The sequence below is a fragment of the Micromonas pusilla genome, assembly GCF_000151265.4.
Source record: "Micromonas pusilla CCMP1545 genomic scaffold MICPUCscaffold_8, whole genome shotgun sequence".
NCBI classification, from domain to species: domain Eukaryota; kingdom Viridiplantae; phylum Chlorophyta; class Mamiellophyceae; order Mamiellales; family Mamiellaceae; genus Micromonas; species Micromonas pusilla.
This window is the reverse complement of record NW_003315889.1, coordinates 323,250-349,908: the sequence shown is the minus strand read 5'-3', so window position 1 is coordinate 349,908 and position 26,659 is coordinate 323,250. Positions and strand designations below refer to the sequence as shown.

The following is a 26,659-nucleotide window of genomic DNA, read 5'->3' as shown; positions in this document are numbered from 1 at the left end:
GATGCCGTGCGGAAACATTTATTTTCACCCGTCCGCGTTATGTTTTTTTCTTTGACATTTCTATTTTGTTTCTTTCTTGTCCTTTCGTGTCAGATGCACGCGAATGAATGCGACAGAGTGATACTTACAACGTAGCGTGTGTAATTCGCGTTTTAGCTGTTCGGTTTTCGGCAGTCGAACTATTGAGGAAGCAGTTTATCAGTTTCCCACGTTTAGCTTACCTCCTACTGTCAGAGTTTTCCTTTTTCCCACGCCCCTCACAAGTGCAAAATGCACGTGGAATAATTTTTTTTCCCTGCGCGTCCGAGTCTCGAGCGTCGTGTTCTCAGCTTCTGCTGAAAACAGAGATGCGTCGCGTCGACAATGGCTTCAAAGCACTAGTCCGCAGCTTGAAAGCCGTTCTGACCGTTCCCAGTTTCAACGTGGGCTTTTCGCGATCAAAAAAAATCGATTGAAAAAAGTCGAATTTTTTCGCATTTTCTCGAGCTCACTTTCGGGCTTTCCCCACTTTGCTGGCACACACAAAGTGGGCGCTCCTCATCGTCACACGCGTGCGTGTGCCTTCCTCGCGCGTTCGGCACGGTTCGGTTCGGACTCCGCCCGTCCGCGCGATGAAGCTCCACGTGCTCACGCTCGCGGGCGCAAAAGAGCTCACCGGCGTCGAGTCGGACGACACCGTCGACGCGCTCAAGCGGAGGCTGCACGAGGCCGCTCTCGTGAGCGAAGAACCCTCGGGGCAACGACTGATGCACGCCGGGAAGACGCTGAACGACGGCGAGCTCCTGTCCGACGCGGGCGTCGTCGAGGGCGATGTCATCGTGTTCATGGCCAGGCGCGAGAAAGACTCCGAGACGAACCGATGGGAACAGCGCGACGCGAACAAGCCGGTCCCTGATCTGAGCGAAATCAACCGAACTATGCTCTCCGCGAAAGCAGGCGTCAGCGTCGCGGCCGCGGACGGGCAGGAAGGCGCCGGTTCCGTCGAGGAGAGCCTCCAGGGTTTGCGCATCGCGGACGGCGAAGACGGCGCGGCGGCGGAAAGTCGAGGGCGAGGAGGCATCGGAATCACCCTCCCCGAGCCAGACGCGGACGCGTTGAAGCAAATAGTCGAGATGGGGTTCCCCGAGGCGCGCGCACGAAAGGCGCTACTCCTGCATCGAAACCATCCCCCCGCGGCGATGGAGTGGCTCCTCGAGGTTGGTGATAGCCCAGAAGCGGACGCGGAGCTCACCGAAGAGCAGATCCTTCAGCTCGTGAACACGGCGTTGCCAGGGCGCGCGATGTTGATGCCAGGGCAACAGGCGACACCCGCGGAACCGGCGGAACCTGAGGAAGCGGTCGTGCAACGAGTCATGGAGATGGGGTTCCCTCGTGAAGACGTTCTGGTCGCTCTCAGAGCGACGCATAACAATCACGACGCCGCGTGCGCGTGGCTCCTCGGTGAACGTAGCGGCGTCGTTCGCGAGCAAATGACTGTCGCTCAAGGGAACCCGGAGAGCATGCAGATGCTCCTCGGCGATATCTTGAGCCACCCCGCGATACAGCAAGGGATGCAATCCGAACGCGTGTTGCAGGCGTTCCAGGCGATGATAGAGGATCCCTCCTCCGCGCACGCGTATTTAAACGATCCGGAGGTTGGTCCTATTTTGCTCCGAGTGCACAGCATCCTCTCGCGCGTGGCGGGACAAAGCGCGCCACCTTGAGGTAGATTCTCTCTAGCTTAGCTTCTCTTTCTAAATATAGCTAGTCCTATAACGATGGCGTCGCATCACTCCGCGTCCTCGAATTCGTCCGCGCGGAGTATTCCCTTCGCGCACAGCTCGCGTTGCGCCACTCCCATCTCTCGCTGCAAAATTTCCGCGTCCTTCGCGCACGTTGGGAAGTGCGCTAAGCTCCATCCGATGACCGCGAGAGAGTACAGCGCGAACGACACCAACGCCCAGAGCGGCAGGAGTAGGACGACGCTGTGTTGTGCCGGCGGCAACCCGATCCTGAGGAGGTACACCCAGACCGCGAGGAACGCGACGACGGGCGCGCCCAGGGTGAACAATCGCCTCGCCATCCCGATCAGTCGACGATCGATCGCGCGCGCGCTTCACGCGAGGATTACCGCCGGCTCAACAGCTACGCGCTCGGTTGAACCCAGTCGTTCGTCGCGGGACACGCCGTCGCCGTCCCTTCCAACTCCACCGGGGAGGCGTCGTGCGCTCCTAGTTCTGTCGTCGTCGTCCACGCGCGAGCGAACGCGATCGAAAACCAAAAAAATCAACACAGTTCACTTTCTTCGGCGGTCTTTTCGTCGCTCCCGAGGCCACTTCAAGTCGCGCGTCGTCGTCGAACCCGCGCGGGAAGATGCGGTCGCGACACCTCCTCGTGGTTCTCATTGTTCTGATATCGTGCTCGTTCGCTCGCGCGGGTATCGCTCACGCGAAGGCGAGAGCGGGGGACGTCGAATACTTTCACGACGCGATGGAGCTGGACGAGATAAACGAAAGGGAAGAGGGGACGGGGCAAACGCCTCTGATGGCGGCGTCTCTCGCGGGAATGCACCTCGCCGTCGAGAAGCTCCTAGATCTCGGCGCCGACGCCGACATCCCCGAGAAGGACGGGTACAACCCCCCGCACGGCGTCGCGTTCCAGGGCCGGCCGCTCGCGGCGAGAGCGCTCATCGCGCGCGGCATCCCCGTCGACGTCGCGCACGCGGACGGGTTCACGCCGCTGCATCGGACGGTGTGGGGGAGATCGCCGTCGCACTTGGAGACCGCGATCGTGCTCATGAGCGACGGGGGTGCGGACGTGAACCGTGTGGACGCGGCGGGATACCCCGTCGCGCATCGCGCGGTGGGAGAGCGAAAGGGAAGGGCTTGGATCGACGCGTTGCTGCGGCACGGCGCCGACGTCGCGTATCAAGTGGAGGACACGGGGGACACGCTTCTGCACGCGGCGGTGATGTCACAGGACGTGGAAGTCATCGAAGCCGTCGTAGAGGCTGGTGGAGACGTCCTCGTGAAGAACAAAAAAGGTCTGACGCCGAGAGGCCTCGCGAAATCGTTGGGTTTGGAAGCCGCGACGAACGTGTTGTCGCGTACGAAGTTCGCGCGCGGCAAAGAAGAGTTGTAGTCGCCAACCTGACGATTAAATAGTTCCATCATCGCGATACTATGTACAGTATATCGCTGTGCCCACTACGCGCGTTAATGTCAAGTTTACTCCGCCGGAGGAACAGGCTCGCCGCCCTTCTTCTCCAAGCCCACGCTCTCCCGCTTCAACACCGTGAGCAGCGTCATCGAGCTTTCGAGAATCTTGTTGTACGCAGCCTCCGTCTCCTGGATCGTCTTATCGTAATCCGTCCTCGCGGCAACCTTGCGAGCGATGGAATCGTTCAGCGTCGTGAGGCGCTTGGAGAGCACGGTCAAGTCGTTCTGGACCTTCGCCTTCTCCTCCTCCTCGGTGGAAATCTGCTCCTGGATTTCCTCGCGCTTCGTCCTCAAGTCCTCGATGCCTGCGGAGCGGACGGGAAGGATCGCGTAGGCGCGTCGGTTAGTCGTCACGACTCGATTACAACTCGCGGTCGCGCGCGCGGTCGCGACGAACGAGGCGAGGGATCGCGCGCGACGGCTCCAGGCGCGATCGAAGATCGCGTCACGATTCCAGCCAAAAGGGGTAAGTTCGCGAAGAATCGGATTTCGGGTCTCGAAGGGCGCGCACAAGTGACGAGCTCGGTGTTTTGCTCCGCGAGAGCGTTTCCTGCCTCAGCCATGGTGACGGCTTCGTGTACCTACACTTGGTGTGGCGTGACGAGTGCGGACAGCGCGTCGCGACGAGTGCGCGGGAAACGAAACGCGTCGAGCTCAAGATGAATCTTCTTCAAACGACGTGTGGCGGATCCTGGGGCCTCTTGTGTGTTTCTGACTGCACCGCATACGAATTATCGCGTACCGTGCACGTACAACTACTACCCGAAATCGTTCTCGAGAAGTTCGAAGGGCGCTCGATGCCTCTCGTCACATCCCCCCCGCGCGGCCGGGTTCGTCACCATGGAGGGGCTGCTCGCGGACTACGGGAGCTCGGACTCCGAGGAGGAGGAGGTAGAGAAGAGGCCGGCCGGCGCGCCGTCGTCGGACGCCACGACGGCGCCGAAACCGTCGACTACGGGAGATCGATTCGCGAGCCAAGGGGGCGCGGCCGCTTCCACGAGCGCCGCGCCGAGGACCGCGCTCCCGAGCGTGGCTTCGCTCCTCGAGAGCACGGGCGTGGGCGTCGGGAGCGCGTCGATGTCCCTCCTCGAGACCGGCGGACAGGGAGGGGACGCGAGAGGACGAGGCGAGGGGGCAGGAGGAGGCGTGAAGCGTCCCGCCGGCGGCGCGTTCGCGCGCTCGCACGTGCCCACGAAGAGCAGTCGAGGCGAGACGCGAGACAACGTCAGCGCGAAGCCGAAGAGCTCGCTGGTCCCCCCGCAGTTGCGAGGGCGGTCGAACAACGCGACGCAGGACCTGGAGGCGCTCGGGTTCAAGGCGAAGCCTCGCGTCGTGAAGAGGTCGTGAAATGAAAGAAAGCGCGGCGGCGTCGCGCCGCGGTGGACCGTCTAAGACATTGTCGTTCGTCCGTGAGTAGCGGATTGGTTGATTACAAAGAATATATAGCGGCTAAACGGAAATCATCCTTTACTTGCGCTTGCCTTCCTTAATGGGGACGTACTCGTCCGCGTACCTCACGCCCTTGCCCTTGTACGGCTCCGGCTTGCGCTTGCTGCGAATGATCGCGGCAAAGTTACCAACCTCAACCTTGTCGTACCCACTGACGGTGATCTCCGTGTTGCTCGTGCAAGCGATGTCGATGCCCGGGGGGGGCGACAAGATGACCGGGTGCGCGTACCCGAGCGCGAGGTTCAGATCCTTCCCTTGCATGGAAGCTTTGTAGCCGACGCCGACGAGCTTCAGCTTCTTCTCGAACCCAGTCGACACACCCACCATCATGTTGTTCGTGAGAGTCCTGTACAGACCGTGACCCTCTCTCGCGGTCCTGCTCTCGTCCGCCTTGCTCAACTTAATCTCGTCTCCGTCCTGTGAAGCGACGCGAGGCGGGAGGGGGCGAGAAATTCGTGAGTCACCGCTTCCGAGAAGAAGCGAGGAGGGGGGGAGCTCGTCGTGGACGCGGCCGCGACGCGCGCTCCTGGGGGAAATCCGCCGGCGATTCGGGGTCTGACGTACCTCCGTGAACACCATCGTGTCGGGGAACTGGAATTCAAGGCTGCCCTTGGGACCCTGACGCGCGAGGGGAAGGGGTGGGAGGAGCGACGTCAGCGGAGAGCCAAAACCCCAAACCCTCATTTTATCCAGTTCCCGTCCGCGAGCGGCACGACGCGCGGACGCGGGCGCCGAGGGCGATGCGAGTCGCGCGGCGACGATTTAGGGGTGATGACGATCGGAATAGGACGTGCGACGCACCTTCACGGCAAGATGGTTGTCCTTGAGCGTGTACGTCACCCCTTTCGGGACCTTCACCGGCTGCTTACCGACGCGAGACTCGCCCGCGAGAATGCGCACGGGAGCGCGGGTGGCGGTCGCCGCGGCGACGCGCGCGCGAGCGGGCACGGGCGCCGCGTAGCTCTGACGCGCACTAAGAGTGGTAGAAGCCATGGAAGCGGCCATCGTCCGGTGATATCACGTCACGAACGCTGCGCGCGACGGGGAATGACGTCTCGGCTACGCGTGTGCTTTCTGCAGCTTGTTCGGCAACGCACCGCACAAGCCACTCGCACGTCCACCCGCCGGGAGCAGCCAGCACCCGCGTGTGCGGTTGCGGCTGGGACGCGTTTCGGAGGAGCACAGCTACTGGAGCCAGAGGTAGTTGACAACGAGACGAGACGCGCCGCACATTCGGGACGCGCGCGCGCTAGAGTCTCGAGCGCGCTGCTCGAGCGCGCGCGCCCGTGAACGTCATCGCGGCGTGACACGCGGCCTCTCGCGCGGAGGACACGACCGCACCGCGCGGCGCGAGATCCGTCGCGAGAGAATCGAGGCGTAGAAAATTATGAAGTGAGCGCCGGGGCTCGGGTGAGAAGAGCAAGCCCCTACAGATGACAGGTCTCCCCTCGACCGAGCTCCCGGCCCGGCTCGAGCTCGGGCCGGCCGACGCGGCCGACGACCGGGAGCGACGGAGACGAGAGAAACGCGAGCGGAAGGAGAAGAAAGCGGAGCGAAAGGACCGGAAGCGGAAGAAGGAGAAGCAGAAGTTGAGCGGAGAGCTCGCGGTCGCGGGAGGAGGGAACGCCGTCGCCTGCGGAGACAGCCGGAACACGGTCGCGGACGTCATCAACTGGGAATGCAAGATGGAAGGACGGAGACGAGAGAAACGCGAGCGGAAGGAGAAGAAAGCGGAGCGAAAGGACCGGAAGCGGAAGAAGAAGAAGCAGAGGTTGAGCGGAGAGCTCGCGGTCGCGGGAGGAGGGAACGCCATCGCCTGCGGAGGCTACCGGAACACGGTCGCGGACGTCAACTGGGACTGCAAGATGGAAGGTCAGAAGTTCGGGCCGTGGTCGGCGAGCGAGGTGGCCGACATCAAGGCCAGGATCAAGGACTGGGCGAACGCGCACGGGCACAGCGGCGACGTCGAGTCGGGGAATTTCGACTTTCTGTTCGGCCGGCGACAGAAGCTAGGCGGACGAGGCGCGGGGTTGTCGGATGCGGAGAGGAAGGCGTTCCTGGAGATAGCCACCGGATTCCCGAACAGAAACCCGAAGCAGATTTACGCGTACGTCACGCGTCACTTGGACCCTAGCAACTACAAAGGGGCGTGGACCGAGGAGGAGAAGACGACGCTGATGAACCTCTACGAGCAAAAGGGAGCTAAGTGGGCGGAGATAGGCGCGGCGATGGGGAGGGCCGGGGGCGCGTGCAGGGACAAGTGGAGGTCGATCTCGGTGGAAAGGAACGGGAAGTGGACGGAGGATGAGAAAACGACGCTGTCCACGCTCGTGAACGAGTACTTCGCGGAGCAAAAAGCGACGCCCGGGCGAGGCGCGGGGGACGGCCAGGAGCACCGGGAGCTTCTGGACAACATCCCGTGGAGCATCATCGCGCAGAAGCACGGGTCCAGGACCGAGGCCCAGTGCATGCAGAGGTGGTATAGGGTTTCAATGGGCGCGATCGATACCGGGAACTGGGCCGCGGGAGACGATAAGCTCCTCATCACCGCGCTTCGAAAGACGAACGCGACGCACGAGGTGGAAGTCGACTGGAACTCCGTGTCCGTCCCGAGTCGCAGTCTGACGCAGGTGAAGCGACGGTTCAAGGAGATGAAGCGCTTCATCCGGAAGAACCCTCATCGTATTAAGAATTTGTCGCTCGCGGACATGCTCGACAAGATGACGGAAGAGTTCGCCCCTGAGCTGATAGGGGTTGATCTGACTCTGCCCGGGCAACCGGTTCTCTCGGCGCAGTGAGGCATTTTTTTCATTCGTACGACGTACGAACGAACGCGAACGACGTTTGCGTGATAGCATGACCTAGCTTGATGTTCTAATCTCTCCGTAGTCTACGTCAAACGTCGCCGGGGCTACCGGCATCGCTTGTAGTTTTTCTAAATCCGGCCGCAACTCGAGCGGGAACCCCTCCGCGTATTGCTTCGCGCACGCCGCGCAAAAGCGTTTGGTGAAGAACAACGAACACGTCGGCTGCGCGCACACCGGACGCGAGCACACGTTGCAGTCCGCGCCTATGAACAGCGGGCGTTTCACGTCCGCGAACGGGTCTCGCCGGAAGTATCCGTCCTCGAGGAAAACGATCGACGGTTCGTACGGTGGCGTGCGCCCTTTGTACTCGTAGTTGATCTCGATCCCGCAGCACTTACACTCGAAGGTTCGCATCGTTAAACCCGAGGCCTCCGGCTTGGCGTCCTCTCGCGGGTTCCGCTCCATCTCTCTCCCCTCGCCGTTGGTCGCGCGCTCGCCGTCGCCGCGCGCGGGTTTCGACGCGCGACGCTCCTCGTGCCCGCGAGAGTGGCCGGCGTCGCGAACGAGAAGTCTGGTCCACCTGTTCGACCAGACCTGACCTGACTCGCGAAAACAGTACGACCAGAACGCGCTTCTAAGATCCGTTTGCCTCGCGTGGTCGGGTCACAACACCCGGACCCCACCCCGAGGGAAGGAACGCGCGCGAATTATCGCGGGGTCATCGCGTCATGAGCCTACACGAGGGACTCAAGATCGCTCAAAGCGACGATAGAGGCCGGCACGTCGTGGCGACGACGGACATCGCGCGAGGTGCGCGAGAAGACGGAAACGCGTCCTTTCGTCCCTCCCCACGCCACGCCCTTCGCGTCTGACCGACGCTCCCTCGTCCATCGCGCAGGCGAGCTTCTGCTGTCCGAGGAGTGCACCGTGGCGATGACGTATCGCGACTTAGAATCCCCTTACTGTAGCCAATGCGTCAAGCCCATGGTAGACGAGACGCCCGTAGAGTGCGAAGGTTGTTTCCTCGAACGTTACTGCTCGAAATCGTGCGCGGAGGCTGCGGAGGGATCGCACCACGCGCGCACGGGCGAGTGCGCCACGTTCGCGACCGCTGTAGACGCGGAGGCGGCTACGCTCATCGAAGGCACCGATCACTCCGAGTTCGAGTTCGACGACGCGCCGCAGAGGTTCATCATCAGGGTGTTGTGTCAGGCGGGCGGGTGGCGCGAAAGAGGCGGCGGGATAACCGGCGAGGCCACGCTCCGGAGGCTCCTGAAACTCCAATCGCACGAGCCGGAGGTGGACTCGGACGAGCGCGAGTGGCTCTCGGGTATCGCGCGAAACACGCTGCGCCTGATGGAGCAGGACGTGGACGAAGGCGTGAAAGTGTTCGGGGAGAAGGACGCCCCGGGGTACGGCGTTGAAGAGCTCGTGCGGTTGATGTGTTGCGTGCGGTGCAACTCGCACACGCTGTACGCGAGCGAGGAGTGGCCGTCCGAACCGGTCGGGACCGCGGTGTACTTGAAAGGCTCCGCGTTCAACCACTCGTGCTTGCCCTCGGCGGAGTTTTACAACGAAGGGACGTCTCTGCGCGTCAGGAGCGTCAGAGACATTAGCGCCGGGGAGGAGGTCACGATCAGTTACGTCCCCGTGACCGAGACGCTTTGGGACCGGAGGCAAGCGCTGTGGCGGCAGTATAAGTTCGACTGCGAGTGCGACCGGTGTATTTTAGAGGAAGAAGACGAAGAGAAGATGAACTTAGGCGGGGGGGCGGGTTCAAGCGCCGTGGACGTGTCGCGACGAGATGTCATTTGAACCAAGTCGTTGTGTCGTTCTCCACAAGCTATCACTCGTCGACCGAAACCCACGAACTCGTAGGCTTCGACGTGGGTTTGGGATTCCGTTCGCTCTCCGGCGGGTCCTCCGCCGGTTTCCCCGCGTCCTCACTCGGCGGCGTTACCTTCTCTAACCCGCGCGCGGCGTTCCGCTGCGCCGCGGTGAGACCCTCCGCGGGCGGCTCGTCCGTCCTCGATTTTTTCCCGGCGCCGTCTCCCTCGCTGCCCTCGTCGAGCGCGCGCTTCCCCGCGCCGCTCGTCCCCGCCGCCGCCTCGCCCCCGGGCTCGCGAGGGGCCGTGAACCCTACGTCGTCGCCGCCGCCGCCGTTGCCTCCGTTCGACGCGCCCGGCTCGTCGTCGTCGTCGTCTTCTTTGAAGTAATCCTCCTCGCTCTTGTCCATCGAGCCGTCCGGTCGCCTCCTCGCCGCGTCTATCGCCTGCTGCGCGGCCATGCCCTCGCGCGAGTAGTACCCCTCACCCGCGCCCGCGCCTTGCGTCTGTTGATCCCCCTCCCCGATCGCGTCGCCCGTCCCCGGCGGCTGTTGCCCTTGCTGATACCGCAGCTTCAGTAAACGAAACGTGTCCACGTACGTCACCTCCGCGAACACCGGGTCGTACAGCTCGACGAGGTGAACGATCAAGTTCTTGATGTTCTCCCTTCGAATGAAGTCCACGAGCTCTAAAACCGCGCTATTCAGCATGTTGTACCGCGTCCCGTTCGCGGTGAACACCTTCACGACCGGCGCGAAGAGGGCATTTTTGATGATGTACCGGTTGTAAAACTCATCCTTCAGGCCGACGCACGCGCGAAGGAACCGCACCGCGGCGACGACGAGGTACTTCTCCCTTCGCTGCGTCAGCTTCAGAACCTTCTCCACGACGTTATTTCTCAAGACGTAGTACTTGATCCGGAAGCTGTGGTGCTGCACGCAGAAACACAGAAGCTCGATCGTCTTCACGAGCGCCCACGCTGGGACGACGGAATTCGTCTCCCCGCCCTCTCCTCCCCCCGGCCCGGGCTCGTCCCTCACCCCCGCGTTCACGGACGTGACGAGACGGTCGACGTACGTGTCGTAGAAGAGCTCCAAGAACCCGCTCTTCTCGACGGGCTGGTCCATCGTCTCCGGGTCGAGCATCAGCTTCAAGAGCTCGAACAGCTGCGCTTGTAACCCCTCCTCGCCCTCGACGAAGAGCGTCACGATGCGTTCGAACAACGCGTGCTGATCTTGCTTCACGAGGAACGCCCTGAGCGCGCTCGGGTCGTTGTGCAGCGTGGACATCAACACGTCCGCGCCCTTGAGCTGCGACGACTCCGAGTCCGTCTTCAGGACGTCCGTGAGGACGTAAAACAGTCCGTGTTGCACGAGCGCGGCGAAGAGCGACCCGCGCTGTTGAATCTGCAAATGTTTCGCGAGCGAGCACAGCTCCTGAAGGAACCCCACGAGGTCGTCCCAGTCCGGGTTCGTCCTCGGCGTGTTGTCCAACCGCGCGAAGAGCTCTTTCAAGAACGTCGGGTCGTTCTGCAGCGCGAGCACGACCTCGACGTTGTTGAAGAGCATGATGCTCGTCAGCGTTCCGAACGTCGCGTCGTCCAACACCCTCGGGAGGATCACGTCCTTGAGGTATCCTATCCTGTACGTCTGATGAATTTTCGCGCGCACGTCCGCGTCTTGAATCGGCACGACCTCTTTGAACACGACGCTGTCTCTCAGGAACACGCGGTGCTGCGTCCTCTCCACGGGCTGCTCGCCTCCGCCGCCGCCGCCGCCGCCGATCGTCTCGCCGCCGTCCTCCGCCGCGTTCAGGCCGACGAGATCTGGGTCGTACTCCAGCGCCCCGACGACGTCCATGACGTTATCGTCCCTCAGCAGCTCGTCGAACAGCGCCGCGTCGTTCAGGAGCACCAACCCGCGCACGAGCCTGTACATCATGTGCAGCCCGTCTTGGTCGTCTAAGTCTTCGCACGTCTTGAAAAGATCCAAGAGCTTCCGGAGGTACCCGTTCTGAAGGACCAACGATGCGATCTTCTCGCGCGCGAACGGCGAGCAGTCCACGACGATCTTCACGAGCTCGGACATCGTCCCGAGCTCCGCGGGCGGAAGCTCCGACGGTCCGGTCCGCTCCGCGGAGTCTTGGTAGAAACTGTCCCCCGGCGCGCTTCCGAATTCGTACTCGTCCACGGCGCCTCTTCGCATTCGTCCGGGGAGGTCGCCGTCCGCCGCGGATTTCATGTCGTGCTTCGCGTACGACAGCTGCACGGACTTGATCTGCTCCCAGATGTAGTTGCACCCGACGGCTTCCTGGAAACTCAGCGCGATGTCCGTGTTTATGTCCGGATCTGTCCACGTGATGATCGTGTCCCCTCCCTGTCGTTGATAGATGTCCTCTCGCGAGATTCGATGCACGAGCAGAGGCTGCTGGTCTTCCTCGGACACGACGACTAACCCCACGGAGTCGGATTGCTGCGCGAAGAACGAGAGGAAGAGAGGAAGGGGTTGCCCGGGGCAAAGTTAGCGACGTGATGCGCAGGAGAGAGCGACGTTTGGGAGAACGCGTCGTCGCCGATCAACCCTAAAAAAATCGCATTGGCATTTTGAAGCGGCGGACTGGCGCGCGATCGCGACGCACCTCCATGTACTCGCACGAAACATGACCGGTCCCTTTATCGTCCCAGTGTCCGCTGTCGTTCAGACGATATACTTTGACTCTCTGGAGATTCGTGAAGTCCTCGGCAGGCAGGAGCTGCTCGTGCTGTGGCGCCTCCGACCCGGCCATCGCTTGCATTGTCGCCGCGTGCGTGAGACGGTGCCCGCCCGTCGCTCCCCCCAATATATCGCGCTACCACGGCGTCGTCGTGCACCCCCTACGACCCTAGCGCTACTACGGCGAAGTCGTGCACCCCCGACGACTCTAGTGCGACGACAACGCGCGTGCGCGCACTGTGGACGCGTGGATGGTGCCCACGCAATCAAACCGTGGCCGAGGCTGCCAAGAAAAAGCCTCGAAAAAAGCGGGAAACACGTTTTCAACCTCGAAGCGGGGTTGTTTCATCGGGGATTGATACCCGATGAAACTTGGAGGCTCATCGGAAGCAATGCTCAGGTATATACTTTTCAAAATCGGATTCGCGGTCAAGTTAATCGACACTGTGTCCGAGCGGTCTAAGGAGCAGGATTTAGGTAGGTTGTGGTCCTCGTGTTGAGGCCTCTTCTTATTCTTGAAAGAAACGTTCCTGTACGAAAGTGCGTGGGTTCAAATCCCACCGGTGTCACAACCTTTTTGAACCACTTCGCTGATGTTATTCATCATCTCTAATCATACTACTTCGCCGTCCTGGTCCCCCCCCGTCGTGCGACGTTACCACGCCTTCGTGACCTCGTCCGGCCGTAAAACACGGTTCGCGTTTTTGTCGGTGCCGTAATACTCCTCCTCCTCCGCACGCGCCTCCTTCTTCAACGCCGGCGCGCGGAACTCGCCGGTGACCTTCTGCTTCTTCTTCTTCCCGGACTTCTTCTCGTTCATGAAGTCCCTCCAACCGCCGACTCTGCCCTCGCGCGCTTTCTCGTCGTCCCACTGTTTCTGCGCTTTTTGTTTCTTCTTCCGCTCCGCGGCTTCGACTTTCTCCTCCGCGGTGACTCTCTCCTCCTCGGCTTTAATCCGAAGCGTAAGCTTCCTCCGCCGCCACTCCAAGTCCACGATGTTCTTCCGTCCCTCGAGTTTCCACCGCTCGTGGAACTCGTCGGACTGTAAGAACGCTTCTTGTTGCGCGTCCCGGTCCCCGTTGAACCGCACGCGCAACACGACGTCGTTTCGCGTCTCTTTCCTCCACGCCTTGATCACCGCGTCCTTCGCGCGAGAGAGGTTGAAATCGAGCTCGCGTCTGACTTCTTCCTGCGCTAAAAGTTGCTGCGCCTGACCGATCGCGTCGAACGCCGCCTTCGCGTCCGCGTGCTTGCACTTATCCGGGTGCACCATCAGCGAGACTTTCCTAAACGCGCGCTTGATCTGGTCCTCGGTCGCGTCGAACCTCAGGTTCAGGTGCTCGTAAGGGTTCAGCTTAAAGCACGACAAGATCCTGAGCACCTCCGCGTCGCGCGTCGCGTCCGAGACGTCGGCGAAGAACTCCTTCAGCAGAGTCTCGTCGTCTTTGATCTCCTCGATCGGCGGCGGCGCCGCCGACGCCGTCGCCGCCGCCGCCGCCGCGATCCGCTCCCTCTCCACCGCCGCCTTCTCCGCGCGCGCGTCCGCGTCGACGTCGTCATCCTTGTCCTTCTTCGCGGGGGCGTTCTCTGTCGCCGCCTCCGTCGGCGCCGCCGCGGTCGCGACGACGTTCGCGGGCCGCAAGTACAACTCCTCGCCGCTCGCGTCGATTCTGATTTGATACCGCTCGCGATCTGCGGCGTAGGAAACGACCGTCGCGCGCTGCCCGTTCAGGTCAGGCCGCGCCTTGAGGCCGTCCACGACGACGTTCGTGCTCGGCGGCATGATCGCGGGCGCGGGCGCGGTCTCCTCCGCCGCCGCGGGGGGCGGTTCCGTCGCCCCCGACGCGGCGTTCAAATTCACCTCGCGCAAGTAGAGCTCCTCGCCTCCGTCGCGCATTCGGACCTGGTATCGCTCCCTGTCCGCGGCGTACGCCACCACGGACGCGACCTTGCCGTTCAGGTCCGGCCGGGCCTTCAGCCCGGCGACCTCCACGACGGTCCCGCTCGCGAGCGTCGCCATCGTGCGGCGGCGCCTCCAGATCTGAGAGCGCAGGAAATCGACGGCGTTTCGAGAACCGCGCGGTCGGCGCGGATAAAGTCGTCAGGGCGTAGGGCTTGGGTGGCATCGTCGCGCGCGCGTCCACACGCACGCACGTCGCACAGCGCAAACTCGGCCTCGCGCGCATCATGCAACGCGCGCTCGCCGCGTCGGTGCGCTGCTACGGCCGCGCCGCTCCCAGCGCGCGTCACGCGCGCGGAAGAGCTGCCGGCGCGCTCGCGTCGTCTCCGGCCACGTCGCGCGCCTCCTCCGTCGCGAGCGCGTCGTGGGGTCGCCGCGCGGAGTCGACGACGCTCGTCCTCCCCGCGTCGCCGTCGCTCGCGAGCTTCCGCGTCGTCGGCGCGTCTCGCGGTTCCGCGCGTCGCGCCGTCCGCGTGACGCGCGCGGTCTCGACCGCCGCGCCCGCGGCGTCGTCGCAGCCGACGTCTCCGAGATCGACGTCGCCGTCCAATCCGAACGCGCCGACGTTCCAGGACGCCATCCTGCGCCTGCAGCAGTACTGGTCGAGCCAAGGGTGCGCGATATGGCTCCCGCACAGCACCGAGGTGGGCGCGGGGACGATGAACCCCGCGACGTTCCTGCGAGCGCTCGGCCCGGAGCCGTGGAGCGTGTGCTACCCGGAGCCGTCGATTCGCCCGGACGACAGCCGGTACGGGGACAACCCGAACCGCGTGCAGCGGCACACGCAGTTCCAGGTCATCCTGAAGCCTGACCAGGGGAACGCGCAGGAGCTGTACTTGGGCTCGCTGGAAGCGCTGGGGATCGACACGAGAGCGCACGACCTGAGGTTCGTCGAGGACAACTGGGAGTCCCCCGTGTTGGGCGCGTGGGGTTTAGGCTGGGAGGTTTGGCTCGACGGCATGGAGGCGACGCAGTTCACGTACTTCCAGCAGTGCGGCTCCCTGAAAGTCGCGCCCGTCGCGGTGGAGATCACGTACGGGTTAGAGAGGATCTTGATGTCGTTGCAGGGCGTGGACCACTTCAAGGACATCAGGTACAACGACGCGATGACGTACGGGGAGATGCTGCTTCAGAACGAGTACGAGATGTCCATGTTTAACCTGAAAGAGGCGGACGTCCCGGCGCATCAGACGCGGTTCGAACTCGCGGACAAAGAAGCGAACCGGATGCTCGAAGCGCGGCTGCCGTTGCCCGCGTTCGATCAGCTCCTGAAGGCGAGCCACACTTTCAACATCCTGGACGCGCGCGGCGCCGTCGGCGTCACCGAGCGCGCGAAACTCTTCGCGAGCATGCGAAAGCTCGCGAGAGAGTCCGCGCAGCTGTGGGTGGAGCGCCGAGAAGAGCTCGGATACCCGCTCGGGGAGTGGGAGCAAGCCGCGGTCGGGGACCCGGTCGTCTCGAAGGCGCCGCCGCCGACGGAGGCGGCGGATTTCTTCGTCGAGATCGGCACTGAAGAGCTCCCGGCCGCGGACGTCACCACCGGCGCGAAGCAGCTCTTGAACGCGGTGAAGGCGTGCCTCGAGACCGCGGGGTTAAAGCACGACGGCGTGACGTACGGCGCGACGCCGCGACGCATGGTCGTCAGAGTCGCGAACCTCGCGGCGTCGCAGGAGAGCAAAGAAGAACGCAACCGCGGTCCGCCGCTGTCGCGCGCGTTCGAGGAGGACGGCACGACGCCGACGAAAGCGGCTCTCGGTTTTTGCAAGAAGAACGGCGTCGACCCCGCGGACCTGGAGAAGGATGGCGAGTACATCTGGGCGAACGTGAAGACCACGGGCAAAGCCGCCGTGGACGTCTTGAAGGAAGCGCTCCCGGGGATGGTGTCGTCGATCAACTTCCCGAAGACGATGCGCTGGAACAGCGAGTCGACGTTCTCGCGACCGCTCAGGTGGCTCCTCGCGATGCACGGCGAGCACCACGTCCCGTTCACCGCGCTGAACGTCCCGTCCGGGTCCACGACGCGTCTGTTACGGAACAGCGCGACGCCGGTGGTGGAGGTGAAGGACTCGGCGCACCACGCGTCCGCGCTCGCGGCGGACACGATCGAGATCGACTTCGAGGCGAGGAGGGAAATGATCTGGTCCACCGCGGGCGAGCTCGCGGCCGGCGTCGGCGGCGTCGTCCCCGCGAGCTCGGGCGAGCCCGGCGGGCTCATCGACGAGGTCGTCAACCTCATCGAGTCCCCGACGCCGATTCTCGGGAACTTCGACGCGGCGTTTCTGTCCCTCCCGAAGGAAGTTTTGGTCATGGTCATGCGGAAGCACCAGCGGTACTTCCCCGTGGAGAACGCGGAGACCGGGGACCTGCTCCCGCATTTCGTCACCGTCGCGAACGGCGCCGTGGACCCGGACGCGGTTCGCCACGGGAACGAGTGCGTGCTCAAGGCGCGGTACGACGACGCGCAGTTCTTCTACGAGGCGGACACGAGCAAATCTTTGGCGGACTTCAAACCGAAGCTCGAGGGTATCACGTTCCAGACCGAGCTCGGGACGATGCTCGAGAAGACGGAGAGAGTGGAGAAGCTCGCGCCGACGCTCGCGAGGGCGTTGGGGTTCAGCGACGCGGACGCGAAGGTCGCCGCGGAGGCTGCCGCGCTCGCGCGCGCGGATCTCGCGACGCAGCTCGTGCAGGAGTTCACCTCCCTCGCGGGCGTCATGGGGAAGCACTACGCCACCAGGGAAGGCCTTCCCGCGCCCCTGTGCGACGCGATCTTTGAGGCTGCGCTGCCGAGGTCGTCCGGGGATCTCCTCCCGACGTCCAACGCGGGCGTCGCCGTCGCCGTCGCGGACAGGTTGGACACGCTCGTCGGCCTCTTCGCCGTCGTCGGCGCGCCCAAGGCGACCGCGGACCCGTTCGGGCTCCGCCGCGCCGCGTACGGCGCCGTGCAGGCGCTCGTGTCGTCGAACGTCCGGTGCGACCTTCGCGCGGCGCTGAAGGAGGCGGCGGCGCTGCAGCCGGTGACGTGCGGGGATGACGTCGTGACGGAGTGTCTGGAGTACGTGACGCGGCGCCTGGAGCAGTTCCTCGTCGACGACGGCTGCGGCGCGGAGGTGGTTCGCGCCGCGCTCGCGGAGCGCGGGGGCGACCCCGCGCTCGCGGCGACGACCGCGCGCGCGCTCGAGACGTTCGTCGGCGGCGACGAGCTCAAGGCTGCGATCGCGGTGCTCGCGCGTCCGACGCGTCTCGTCCGAGGCAAGGAGCTGCCGGAGGATTTGGAGGTGAAGAGGGAGAGTTTCGCGGAGGAGGAGGAGACGGCGCTGTGGGACGCGTACGAGAAAGCCGCGGCGAAGATAGGGGACAAGTCCACCGCGAGCGTGGAGGACTTGCTGAGCGCCGCCGCGCTGCTCGTGGAGCCGTCCGAGGCGTTCTTCGATAAGGTGTTCGTCATGGCGGAGGAGCCGGAGCTCAGAAGGAACCGCCTCGCGTTGGTGAACGCGGTGGCGTCGCTGCCGAACGGCGTCGTCGATCTCGTGGAGATGCCGGGATTTTAATTTAAAACCAGCCCTACAGCGCGCGATGCAACGCGTCTACCTACGAAACACGCGCGCTCGCGCTCCCTCAGTTCTCTAAGTTGTACTTGTTCGCCTTGAACAGCGCGAGCTTGTACGTGTACTGCGTCACCGGCTCGCCCTTCGACTCTAAAAACCCGCGGTCGAAAGACGTGAGGTAATCGTACACGTTCTGCGACGCGACGACGACCGGGCCGTCCCCCGCCTTCTCCACCGGGCGGAACTTCCACTTCGTGTACGTCCGCGACGACTTCACCTTTGGCGGGGCCCCTCGAGCGTCCGGGGTCTCGACGAACGCGCCCGCGCCCCCCGCGGGTCGATCGCCGCCGAAACCGTCCGCCCCGGTGACAGCTGTCAACCCGTTCCCGCGGTCGCCGCCTTCGAACACGATCTGCGCCACCTCCGAGGTCTCGATCCGGTCCGGCTCTGGGTACTCCTCGCTTCTCTGATTCACGCGGAAGAACACGCTCCGACCGTCCCCCGGGAGGACCGCCCGCAGCGTGTTCGGGTCGTCCACGTCCCACTCCACGTCCCTGATGACGTCGTACGCCTTGGCGGTCGCCTCCGCCATCGTGACGACGTTGTACGATCGATCCATGACCACCTTCCCCAGGCCGTTCCTGATGAACCGCATCGGGTACGCGATCTGCTTCCCGATGTCCCCTCGCGCGCGCTGAATCACCGCCATGTCCTGCACCAGATCCTCCCCCTGCGGCGTCGTCACGGCGGTGAGCGTGCTGTAGCAAATGAAGGTGCCGACGAAATCATCCGGGAACGTGAGGTCCGACGGCGCGCCGCTGAGCGCGGACCACGCCTCGGAGACCGCGCCGTTCTGCATCGCGGTCGCGCGGGGGGGCGGAGCGGCCGCGAGCGCGAGCGTCGCGGCGGAGAGGAGCGCGCGGCGGCTCGGGGCCGCCGCGCCCGGCGGGGCGCCATCAGCGGGATTCGCGCCGTCGTCGTCGTCGTCGACGACGGACGACGACGACGACGACGGAGGCGCGCGTCGCGTCGACGCGGGCCTCCGCGTCTTCGCGCGCCGAAGCGCCTTCGGGCACGGGCACGTCTCCCCGCGCGGGCACCCGGAGCAGTGCTCGACCTCTCTGGTGGACAGCGCGCGCGCGGCCGAGGCGCGCGCGGCCGTCGCCGACGTCGGCGCGGCAGCCAGCGCGCGCATCGTGCTCTGCCGCTCCTCGGCGCGGGAAGGCCACGTGGCGGCGTTCAGAGCCAGGAACGCGAACGCTCGAGACCGCGTCGCGGCCGCGAATCGTCGCGCACTGCGCCATGCCCTCCGCCGCGCTCGCCCGCTCCCCCGTCCCGAGCGTCCGCGCCCCCGCGGGCGCGGCCAACGCTCGCGTCAACCGCGCCGCGCGCGTCGTCTCCCGCGCCGTCGCCGAGGACGCGCCCCCCGCCGCGGCGGTCCGCGCCTCGGTCGCGGAGGACGCGGACGCGAAGTGCGCGGAGACGAAGAAGCGGCTCGTCGCGGTCGCCGCCGCGTCCGGCCGCGGCCTCGACGCGACGGCCGCGCAGAAGGCGTCCGCGGCCGCGCTCGTGGACGCCCTCGTCGCGGCGAACCCGACGCCCGACCCGACGACGAGCGAGCTCGTGAACGGCGACTGGGAGCTCGTCTACAGCGACACGCACCTGTTCCGCTCGTCGCCGTTCTTCTGGGGCGTCGGCAAGATGATGGGCTCGACCGCGGACTTCTTCTACGCCGCGCACTCGCACCAGACCGGGATGTTCGGCGGCGGCGTCGGGCGCGTCGTGCAGTCGATCGACGTCGCCGCCGGGACGCTCGTGAGCGACTGCATCGTGAAGGCGTCGCTCGGGATCCCGCTCCTCGGATTCTCGCCCGTCTTCTCCGGCTTCGGCTCGGTGATCACGAAGGGGAGGTTAGAGCCGCTCGATGGGACGCGGTTCTCCGTCGTCGCGGAGACGACGACGGTGCGGCAGGATGACACGAGCGTCATCCCGGCGCTCAACTTCCTGAACGGCACCACCGTGCCCGTGGAGGACGCGATGAAAACCGTCGGCGGCGGCGAGGCGGGGCCGGAGGCGTTTCTCGACGTGACGTTCCTGGACGACGAGATGCGCATCTCGAAGCTCGAGGACGGCAGCGTGTTCGTGTACCAGCGGTGCTGAGGGATGGTCGAGCGCGGTGTGAGTTGATGACGGTAGTTCTTTTATAGAAATAAACGCACGTGTAATGTACTTTCGTACTTGACAAATAATTCAACGCGTGTGTCAAAGGTCGACGCCGTCGTAAGAAAAGGAAGATTTACGGCTGCGGCGACTTCACGAGCTTCACCGCTTTCGTCTTCTTCGTGAGGAGGTAGATGTGCATCAGCATGAACACCGCGCCGATCGCGAGCATGATCCCGACGTCCTTCCCGACGTTGTTAGCGCTGCTGATGCTCTGGTAGTTATCCCCGAGCGAGTCCAGAACCTGCTTCCCCGTGCGCCCGTAGCACTGCAGGATGTTATCGGCCCCGCACGTGAACCCGCGCGAGTCCGAGGCGTCGATCTCCGCGCCCGAGAAGGTCGTGTCGCTGTACTCCAAATACAGCAACGAACGGAAGCACCACTTCAGCGGGAGGATGGAGAAACCGACGCGGAACGGCCACACGACGTCGTCCTCCGCGACGAGGACGCCGTTGAACAAGAACGACGCGAACCACACCTGAAGGAACACGAGCATTCCGAGCAGAGGGTTCGCGAAAGACACCGAGAGGAGCTGCGCGACTCTCTCGTACACCCACAAGTTGATCGCGTACACGAGCATGAACTGGAAGTAGTTGTCGCCGTAGTAGTTCGCGATGCCGTACAGCGAGATGCTCAGCGCGCACATCGCCATCAAGATGATCAGCGGGACTTGAATCACGAAGTTCGCCAAGAGGTACGACACCGGCGAGAGCATCCCGTTTTTCACCTCGCGTTTGATCGCGTAGTACTCTTCGTTGTACGTGTGCACGGCGACGACGCCGAGCGACGCGGGGACGCCGATGTGCCACAGTGTGAGCCACAACCGCGCGAGAACTTGGGTTTGTTTCCGATCCCGCGCCTTGATGTAGATGATGCTGAAGAACACGCACGCGTTGATGAACATGACCATCCTTCCGATGTACAACGACGGGTCGCGAATCGTGAGCTTTCCGTGCCGCCGGACGAGCGTCGCGACCTGTCTCGCGCAGTTCGTGCAGTGCACGTAGTCCGTTGGGAGGCCGACGACGGGCTCGCGCCGCGTCGCGTCCACGTCGGACTTGGCCTCTTTCTTCGCCCACTCCGCGAGGACTTCGTCCACGGACTCCGGGTCCGTGAACTCCGCGTTCACGAGGTCGAGCATAAATTCGGCGGGGTTCGTGTTCGGCGGCATCTGATGTCCAATCTCTCTGAAATACGGCAGCGCCTCCGCGGCGGCGCCGAGGAACGCGATGCGGCCTTTGGACAGAAGCATGACTCTGTCGAAACCGTTGTACACCGCGGACGAGGGCTGGTGGATCGTGCACACGATGGCGATGTTCGCGGCGACGGCGAGGTCCTTCAAAAACTTCATGATGGACGCCGCGGCGGCGGCGTCCAGCCCGGACGTCGGCTCGTCCAGGAACAGCACGAGCGGGTTCGACAGCAGTGCGATGGCAAGGGAGAGCCTTCGCTTTTGTCCCCCGGACAGACCGGAGAAGAACGCGTTCCCTACTTTCGTGTCCGCGCAACCCGTGAGCCCCATGGTGGCGAGCACGGCGTCCACGCGCGCGGTCTTCTCCTCCTTGGGAATGTCCAAGTACAGATCCGCGGCGAACGCGACCGTCTCGCGGCACGTGAGGAACGCCCAGTGCTTGTCCTGCTGCGGAACCGTCGCGCAGAACTTCGTGAAGATGTCTTTGTTCATCGTCTCGCCGTTGAGTCGCACCTCGCCGACGGAGTCCCCGTTCTTGCTCTCGAGCGTGAGGAGGTCGATGAGGCACGTCTTCCCCGCGCCGGAGGGGCCCATGATCGCGAGGACCTCGCCGCTGTTCACGCTGCCGGTGATGCCGTGGAGGATCGTCTTGATCGGCTTCTTCGCGATGGACCGCGAGACGAAGTCTTGCACGTTCCCGGTGAACTCCACGCGCTCCTCGACGGAGTACTTGACGTCCTTGAACGTGAGCTGCGAGTTTTTCGCCTGGTTCGACGACAGGAGCTCGAGCGCGGGGTTCGACCCGCGGGACGCCATCTTCCTCATCTTGATCTTCTGCAGGGACTCGGGGTCGACGGAGTCCGCCATGGCGAGGCGTTCGGTGTGTTTTTTTTTACCACAAGTGCTCGTGCGTCGCGCTGTGAGAGCGCGTCGCGTCGAGCGCGACGCGCCGCATTCCGTGACAGCTGAGTGATGAGCTGATGACAACCGCGTGTGTCACCCTGCCCTGTTGTCAGAGATCTGGTGTCCGAAATTTATGCGGCCATAAAATTTGACTGAACTTCGAGGGAATTAATTAACTCAAGGATCACGGTCTATTTTCCCAGCATACGTAAAACATTTACATGGGGTGCCCTAAGTTCGTACGTGCCCTAAGTTCGTACAGGCCATGTTTCGGAGTTTCGGAGACCTGGACCACCCTACACTTTCACGGCGCGCAGCCTCCCAACGGGACGAAACGCCGCGAAACTTCGTAATTCGACATTTTATTATGGGACCTGCCCACCAGCCTGATTCTAAGATGTCTCACTCCGCGGCGTCGCCCGCCTCTTCCGGCGCCCTCTCCTCGTCGCCCTCCCCCTCCTCCTCCGCTGCCTCCTCAGCGACGACGCCCGCTTCCTCCTCCGCCGCATCCGCCGCCTCCTCCTCGTCGCCGTCCACGTGCGCGCGCAACCCGCCCTCGCCGTCCTCGAGCTTCACGTCCGCGCGTTGGAAGTGCGGGGGCACGGGCGGAAGCGTCATCTCGCTCAGTCGCTCCGTCGCCGGCGTGCTCGACCAGCTCGCGTCCGCGAGGGCCTTATCCCGCATGATCCCCCTCTCCTTGACCGCGTCGTCGCGCTCTCTCGTCAACGCCGCGACCTGAGCTCTCAGCGCTTCGATCTCGGCGTCTCTCGAGGCGACCGCCTTCGCCGCCGCCGCCACCGCCTCCTCCGCGACGACGGCGCGACGCGCGAGATCGCCGCGCGCGTTCGCCGCCTTCGCGTTCGCCTCTGCGCGCGCGGACTCGATCGCCTTCGCTTTCCGACGCTCCACGGCCGCGAGCTCCGACCGCAGGAACACGTTCTCGTGCTCCGTCTTCAGCGCGGCGTCTAACGCTCGGTCGTAGTGGTCCTTCACCTTCTCGAGCAGCGGACGGTACGTCGCGAACGCGTTGATGAACGCCTCGAAGGTCTGGCGATGCGCCTCCAAGGCGAGCACGCCGGAAGGGTCGTACGCGTCCTCGATGGGCTCGTGCGACGCCGCGCCCCACCGCCCGGTCTTCGCCTCCGCGAGTTTCCCCGTCTGCCGAAGTTTCTCCTGAAGGAGGCTCTCGAGCTGAAGCAGCAACGCGGGCTTCCTCGCGCCCTGCCTGGGGAACACCTCGTAGTGGTTGTGCTCGTCGCTCGCGCCCGCGCGATCGCCGCCGCGCCGGGACGATCCCCCGGTCGCGGGCGCGTTCCCGATCCCCGTCCCGCGCGCGGAGCTCTCTTTCAGCATCGACGCCCCCTGCGCGCTCGCCGCGCTCGCGGCGAAGCGCAGCGCGTCGTCGCGCGTCCGCCGCGGGCCCGTCCTCGCGGCGCCCATCAGAGGCCCGCCCCTTCGCGGGGACGAGTCGTCGCCGTACGGGTCCGTCCCGTCCTCCGCGTCCATCCACGGCGGGCGGTCCGCGCCGTCCAAGCCCATCGGCGGTCTCGCCGCGTCGTCGTCGAGAAGGTTCACGCTCCCGAGGCCGCGCACGGGGGAGGACAGCGTCGTCATCGCGCCGTGTGCCGAATTAAGCGATTAATTATTTCTTCGCGAGGCGCGCGATTCGCTCCCCTCGCTGGGCGTCCGCTTCGGGGACGCCGCTGCGGCGTATCGCGCGCGGGGTGTGTATTCGCGCGCGCTAACACGCGTGGACGTGAAGACGCGTCCGAGGATGACCCGTCGGACGTGCACGTGCGCGCGCGATACTGCCTCGGGAGCGGATCCCCGGCGTGATTTTATCGCCCGGGACGACGCGACTCTCTGCTCGCTCTCAGGGCCGTTCCATACAAAAACAGTTCTCCGGTCAGTTGAAAGGGGACGCGATCAAATGTTGAAACCGGGCGATGGGTGAAAAACTTTTGTATAGAACGCACCTCAGTCTCTGCTGCTCGCGGCACCAAACGCCGCGGCGAGATTCCCGAGGCGATCCCTCAGAGCGCGCGCCGCCGGGCGCCGCGAACGCGCATGCCGCTCGGAGGGGTCTCGCTCAGACCCCTCCGCGTCTTGACCTCCCTCCATCGCGCGTCGCTTCCGCGGCGCCGCGCGAACGTCCTCCTCCGCGGACGCGTCGCTCCGTCGAGACCTTCCTCGTCGTCGTCCGCGCGGCGTGCCGAGTCCGCGATGTCGTCGTCGTCGTCGTCGTTCTCCGGTCACGTCGACGCGCGGTTCGCGGACGACCTGGGCGACCCGAACGCGGTGACGATCACGATCGACCTCCCGGACCCCGTCGGCGCGAAGACGATGCGTCGCGCCGCGGACGAGCCATTGGAGAAGGCGCTGACGCGGCTGAGGGCGACCATCGACAAGGCGAAGCGCGCGCGAAACTCGAAGGGAATCTCCGCGTCGTCCGGCGGAGGAGACGAGTCCGCGCCGCCGCCGACGCTCGCGGAGTCCGCCGCGAGCGACGCCCCGCCGGTGCCGCCGTCCACCCCGAACCGCGACGCGTGGACGGACGGCCGCGCGCTCGTCGTCGACGGGAGGAAGTACGTCGTCCGCGTGAACGCGCCGCTCGTCGCCGGCGCGCGCGTCGCCGGGCTCAAACGGCCGGCCGCGTCCTATCCGCTGACGGCGGTCGCGGACGGGTGCCGGTTCGTCCGCCCGGACGACCTCGCCTGGCGCTGGTTCAGAGACGACCGCGTCCTGGTGGGCGAGGGCTGGGCGTACACGCCCACGGACGAGGACGTCGGCGCGACGTTGCGCGTCGAGGCGACGGCGCCGATCAGCGGCGTTCGCGTCGCGTCGCCGCCGTCGGGCATCGTCGCGGCGGCGCCGGCTCGCCCCGCCGCGCGCGAGCGGCTCGCGTCGCTGGGGGAGCCGCGCGTCGACGGCGTGCGCGTCATGACGTACAACGTCCTCGCGGACGCGTACTCGCACACGTGGTCGCAGCTGTATCCGTACTTGTCCCCGGCGAACGCGGACGCGGAGGGACGGCTTCCGAAAGCGATGGAGGACGTCCGACTCGCGCGGCCGGACGTCGTGTGCTTACAAGAGGTGGACGCGAAGTGGTACGACGCGTTCTGGGTCCCTCAGATGCGCGTGGCGGGGTACGCCCCCGCCGGGACGCTGAGCGAGAAGACCGGGCTCACGCGCGAGGGCGTCGCGACGTTCGCGCGCGCGGATCGATGGCGCGTCGCGACGTCCGCCGTCGTGTCGTTGACGCGACCGGGGCCCTCCCCGGCGGAGTCCGCGACCGAGGCGTGGATACGCACGCAGCCCGCGCTGGAAGAGGCGCTCGGGAAGGTGTCCACGGTGGGACAGATCGCCGTCCTCGAGCCCGTGGCGGCGGGCGGCGCCGACGGCGGGCGGCGGCGACCCATCGTCGTCGCCAACGCGCACTTATTTTTTCACCCGGGCGCGACGCACCTCCGCGTGCTGCAAGCGCGATGGCTCCTGCGCCACGCGGAGACGCTCCGGCGGGCGTGGGGTCGCGACTCCGGCGCGGGCGACGACGTCGGGCTGATCGTCTGCGGCGACTTCAACGGCGAGGCGCACGACGGCGTCGTGAGATACGTCGCGGACGGGACGCTGCGCGCGTCGCACTCGGACTGGGCGCTGGGGAGCGTGTTTCGATGGGGCGGCACGAGCTCGCGGGCCGCGGCGAAGGCGCTCCTCGCCGTGACGACGGAGGGAGAGGCGAGGGAAGAAGACGAAGACGAAGACGCGAGGGAAGAAGACGAAGACGAAGACGCGGGCGACGCGGAGGAAGAAGAAAGCGAACGCGCGAGCTCGACGAGGGAGATGAACGAGAGGCAGCAGAGACTCGGGCGGATGACCGCGTGCTGGAGGCGCGTCGCGGACGCGCAACGCGGCATCGCGCGCGCATGCGACGCTGACGTGTCAGCTGACGTGGCATCACCGACCATCGCGCGCCTGGCCGTCGCGCAGGCGCACGCGCGCGCGGGGTGCACGTTCAAGACGTGCGAGGTCGTCGCCGCGTACACGCTGCGCGCGGACGCGAGGATGACCCCCGGGACGTCGCTCGACGGGTTAGCCCTCGCGCCGTTTCCGAGGGCGTCGACGACGGAGGGAAAGGGAACGCCGCCGGAGTGGGCGCGCGGGGTCGACGACGCCCTCGACGCCGCCGGCGACGACGAAGGACGGCCGAGTCCCGACGCGCTCGAGGTCGCGCGCGCGGTCCTTCGAGAACTCCGCGCGCACGAGGAGGGACTGGCGCGCGCGTCGAGTTCCGCCGCGGAGGAGGAGGCGGCGGCGCTGTCGCGCTTGACCGCGGAACAGACCGCGACCGCGCGCGGGTGGCTCGCGCTGCCCATCGGCGCGTGCTCCATGCACCTGACGCATCCGCTCTCGATGACGTCCGCGTGCGGGTACGTCGAGTACACCAACTTCGTGAGAGGGTTCGTCGGGGCGTTGGACTGGGTCTTCGTCGACGGCGGCGATGACGACGGCGGAAAAGGAAGACGCGGGGGGTTGCGCGCGACGAACGCGACGGCGGCGCCGCCGCTCGACGCGCTGACGGCGGAGACCGCGCTGCCGAACTCGGAGTTTCCCTCGGATCACATCCCGATGGTCGCGGACTTGGAGTTCGCGAGCGAGTAGGTACCTTCGCAGCGCGCATATCTTATATATAGCGAGACCGGTAGACCGGGTAGTTCCTCAGCTCGACAGAGTGGTGGTCGGAACCTGACGGAAGTCACGGCGCACTCTCGCGCGCGCGATACCTCCCTTCCGCGAGATGCGCGCGGCGACGAGCGCGAGCGCGCTTCCCTCGTGCGCGCACAGACCG

The 26,659-nt window shown here is 65.0% G+C and overlaps 16 protein-coding genes across 16 annotated transcripts; 7 read left to right on the top strand and 9 right to left on the bottom strand.

Moving 5' to 3' along the window:
* Window positions 1–611: 611 nt before the first annotated feature.
* On the top strand, window positions 612–1,703 carry MICPUCDRAFT_40880 (uncharacterized protein; the record flags this gene model as incomplete). Its single annotated transcript, XM_003060570.1, has 1 exon — window positions 612–1,703. One exon carries the CDS (start codon window positions 612–614, stop codon window positions 1,701–1,703), a length of 1,092 nt encoding a protein of 363 aa, XP_003060616.1.
* Window positions 1,704–1,768: 65 nt separating this feature from the next.
* MICPUCDRAFT_60003 (uncharacterized protein) lies at window positions 1,769–2,062 on the bottom strand (the record flags this gene model as incomplete). The annotated part of the gene is made up of 1 exon (XM_003060277.1): window positions 1,769–2,062. The coding sequence occupies one exon, from the start codon at window positions 2,060–2,062 to the stop codon at window positions 1,769–1,771; it is 294 nt and encodes a 97-aa protein (XP_003060323.1).
* A 290-nt stretch (window positions 2,063–2,352) lies between these two features.
* On the top strand, window positions 2,353–3,120 carry MICPUCDRAFT_40879 (uncharacterized protein; the record flags this gene model as incomplete). The annotated part of the gene is made up of 1 exon (XM_003060569.1): window positions 2,353–3,120. One exon carries the CDS (start codon window positions 2,353–2,355, stop codon window positions 3,118–3,120), a length of 768 nt encoding a protein of 255 aa, XP_003060615.1.
* Window positions 3,121–3,206: 86 nt separating this feature from the next.
* Window positions 3,207–3,760, bottom strand: DIP (deflagellation inducible protein, 13KD; the record flags this gene model as incomplete). Its single annotated transcript, XM_003060276.1, has 2 exons — window positions 3,207–3,502; window positions 3,709–3,760. 2 exons carry the CDS (start codon window positions 3,758–3,760, stop codon window positions 3,207–3,209), a joined length of 348 nt encoding a protein of 115 aa, XP_003060322.1.
* Window positions 3,761–4,037: 277 nt separating this feature from the next.
* Window positions 4,038–4,544, top strand: MICPUCDRAFT_40877 (uncharacterized protein; the record flags this gene model as incomplete). Its single annotated transcript, XM_003060568.1, has 1 exon — window positions 4,038–4,544. The coding sequence occupies one exon, from the start codon at window positions 4,038–4,040 to the stop codon at window positions 4,542–4,544; it is 507 nt and encodes a 168-aa protein (XP_003060614.1).
* A 63-nt stretch (window positions 4,545–4,607) lies between these two features.
* MICPUCDRAFT_45705 (uncharacterized protein) lies at window positions 4,608–5,684 on the bottom strand. The gene is made up of 3 exons (XM_003060275.1): window positions 5,448–5,684; window positions 5,211–5,264; window positions 4,608–5,063 (listed from the first exon to the last, which is right to left on the bottom strand). The coding sequence occupies exons 1-3, from the start codon at window positions 5,649–5,651 to the stop codon at window positions 4,665–4,667; spliced, it is 657 nt and encodes a 218-aa protein (XP_003060321.1). The 5' UTR covers window positions 5,652–5,684; the 3' UTR covers window positions 4,608–4,664.
* A 395-nt stretch (window positions 5,685–6,079) lies between these two features.
* Window positions 6,080–7,444, top strand: MICPUCDRAFT_40875 (uncharacterized protein; the record flags this gene model as incomplete). Its single annotated transcript, XM_003060567.1, has 1 exon — window positions 6,080–7,444. The coding sequence occupies one exon, from the start codon at window positions 6,080–6,082 to the stop codon at window positions 7,442–7,444; it is 1,365 nt and encodes a 454-aa protein (XP_003060613.1).
* A 62-nt stretch (window positions 7,445–7,506) lies between these two features.
* Window positions 7,507–7,986, bottom strand: MICPUCDRAFT_68979 (uncharacterized protein). The gene is given in 2 exon segments (XM_003060274.1): window positions 7,507–7,525; window positions 7,529–7,986. Coding segments are annotated over 2 exon segments (408 nt in total). The 5' UTR covers window positions 7,919–7,986; the 3' UTR covers window position 7,507.
* A 195-nt stretch (window positions 7,987–8,181) lies between these two features.
* Window positions 8,182–9,209, top strand: MICPUCDRAFT_59996 (uncharacterized protein; the record flags this gene model as incomplete). Its single annotated transcript, XM_003060566.1, has 3 exons — window positions 8,182–8,263; window positions 8,352–9,174; window positions 9,206–9,209. 3 exons carry the CDS (start codon window positions 8,182–8,184, stop codon window positions 9,207–9,209), a joined length of 909 nt encoding a protein of 302 aa, XP_003060612.1.
* A 90-nt stretch (window positions 9,210–9,299) lies between these two features.
* Window positions 9,300–12,063, bottom strand: MICPUCDRAFT_19362 (uncharacterized protein; the record flags this gene model as incomplete). The annotated part of the gene is made up of 5 exons (XM_003060273.1): window positions 9,300–9,678; window positions 9,760–11,030; window positions 11,100–11,475; window positions 11,551–11,750; window positions 11,917–12,063. The coding sequence occupies 5 exons, from the start codon at window positions 12,061–12,063 to the stop codon at window positions 9,300–9,302; spliced, it is 2,373 nt and encodes a 790-aa protein (XP_003060319.1).
* A 669-nt stretch (window positions 12,064–12,732) lies between these two features.
* Window positions 12,733–13,443, bottom strand: MICPUCDRAFT_6725 (uncharacterized protein; the record flags this gene model as incomplete). The annotated part of the gene is made up of 1 exon (XM_003060272.1): window positions 12,733–13,443. A coding segment is annotated over one exon (711 nt), but the record flags the coding sequence as incomplete, so codon positions are not given.
* A 962-nt stretch (window positions 13,444–14,405) lies between these two features.
* Window positions 14,406–17,524, top strand: MICPUCDRAFT_27874 (uncharacterized protein). The gene has a single exon (XM_003060565.1). The coding sequence runs from the start codon at window positions 14,610–14,612 to the stop codon at window positions 17,499–17,501; it is 2,892 nt and encodes a 963-aa protein (XP_003060611.1). The 5' UTR covers window positions 14,406–14,609; the 3' UTR covers window positions 17,502–17,524.
* Window positions 17,525–17,568: 44 nt separating this feature from the next.
* On the bottom strand, window positions 17,569–18,693 carry MICPUCDRAFT_59992 (uncharacterized protein; the record flags this gene model as incomplete). The annotated part of the gene is made up of 1 exon (XM_003060271.1): window positions 17,569–18,693. One exon carries the CDS (start codon window positions 18,691–18,693, stop codon window positions 17,569–17,571), a length of 1,125 nt encoding a protein of 374 aa, XP_003060317.1.
* Window positions 18,694–18,981: 288 nt separating this feature from the next.
* On the bottom strand, window positions 18,982–21,821 carry MICPUCDRAFT_49647 (ATP-binding cassette superfamily). The gene is made up of 2 exons (XM_003060270.1): window positions 19,128–21,821; window positions 18,982–19,093 (listed from the first exon to the last, which is right to left on the bottom strand). Exon 1 carries the CDS (start codon window positions 21,775–21,777, stop codon window positions 19,795–19,797), a length of 1,983 nt encoding a protein of 660 aa, XP_003060316.1. The 5' UTR covers window positions 21,778–21,821; the 3' UTR covers window positions 18,982–19,093; window positions 19,128–19,794.
* Window positions 21,822–22,215: 394 nt separating this feature from the next.
* On the bottom strand, window positions 22,216–23,427 carry MICPUCDRAFT_40869 (uncharacterized protein; the record flags this gene model as incomplete). Its single annotated transcript, XM_003060269.1, has 1 exon — window positions 22,216–23,427. One exon carries the CDS (start codon window positions 23,425–23,427, stop codon window positions 22,216–22,218), a length of 1,212 nt encoding a protein of 403 aa, XP_003060315.1.
* A 609-nt stretch (window positions 23,428–24,036) lies between these two features.
* On the top strand, window positions 24,037–26,531 carry MICPUCDRAFT_59988 (uncharacterized protein; the record flags this gene model as incomplete). The annotated part of the gene is made up of 1 exon (XM_003060564.1): window positions 24,037–26,531. One exon carries the CDS (start codon window positions 24,037–24,039, stop codon window positions 26,470–26,472), a length of 2,436 nt encoding a protein of 811 aa, XP_003060610.1. The 3' UTR covers window positions 26,473–26,531.
* Between the last annotated feature and the right edge of the window lie 128 nt (window positions 26,532–26,659).

Bases quoted from the DNA above. Each gene is read 5' to 3' on its own strand.
- MICPUCDRAFT_27874 (XM_003060565.1), top strand. From the start codon at position 14,610: ATGAACCCCGCGACGTTCCTGCGAGCGCTCGGCCCGGAGCCGTGGAGC.
- MICPUCDRAFT_49647 (XM_003060270.1), bottom strand. From the start codon at position 21,777: ATGGCGGACTCCGTCGACCCCGAGTCCCTGCAGAAGATCAAGATGAGG.
- MICPUCDRAFT_45705 (XM_003060275.1), bottom strand. From the start codon at position 5,651: ATGGCCGCTTCCATGGCTTCTACCACTCTTAGTGCGCGTCAGAGCTAC. The intron at 5,265-5,447 runs GTGCGTCGCACG...CTCGCGCGTCAG, and splicing joins ACAACCATCTTGCCGTGAAG to GGTCCCAAGGGCAGCCTTGA. The intron at 5,064-5,210 runs GTACGTCAGACC...GTCGCTTCACAG, and splicing joins ACACGATGGTGTTCACGGAG to GACGGAGACGAGATTAAGTT.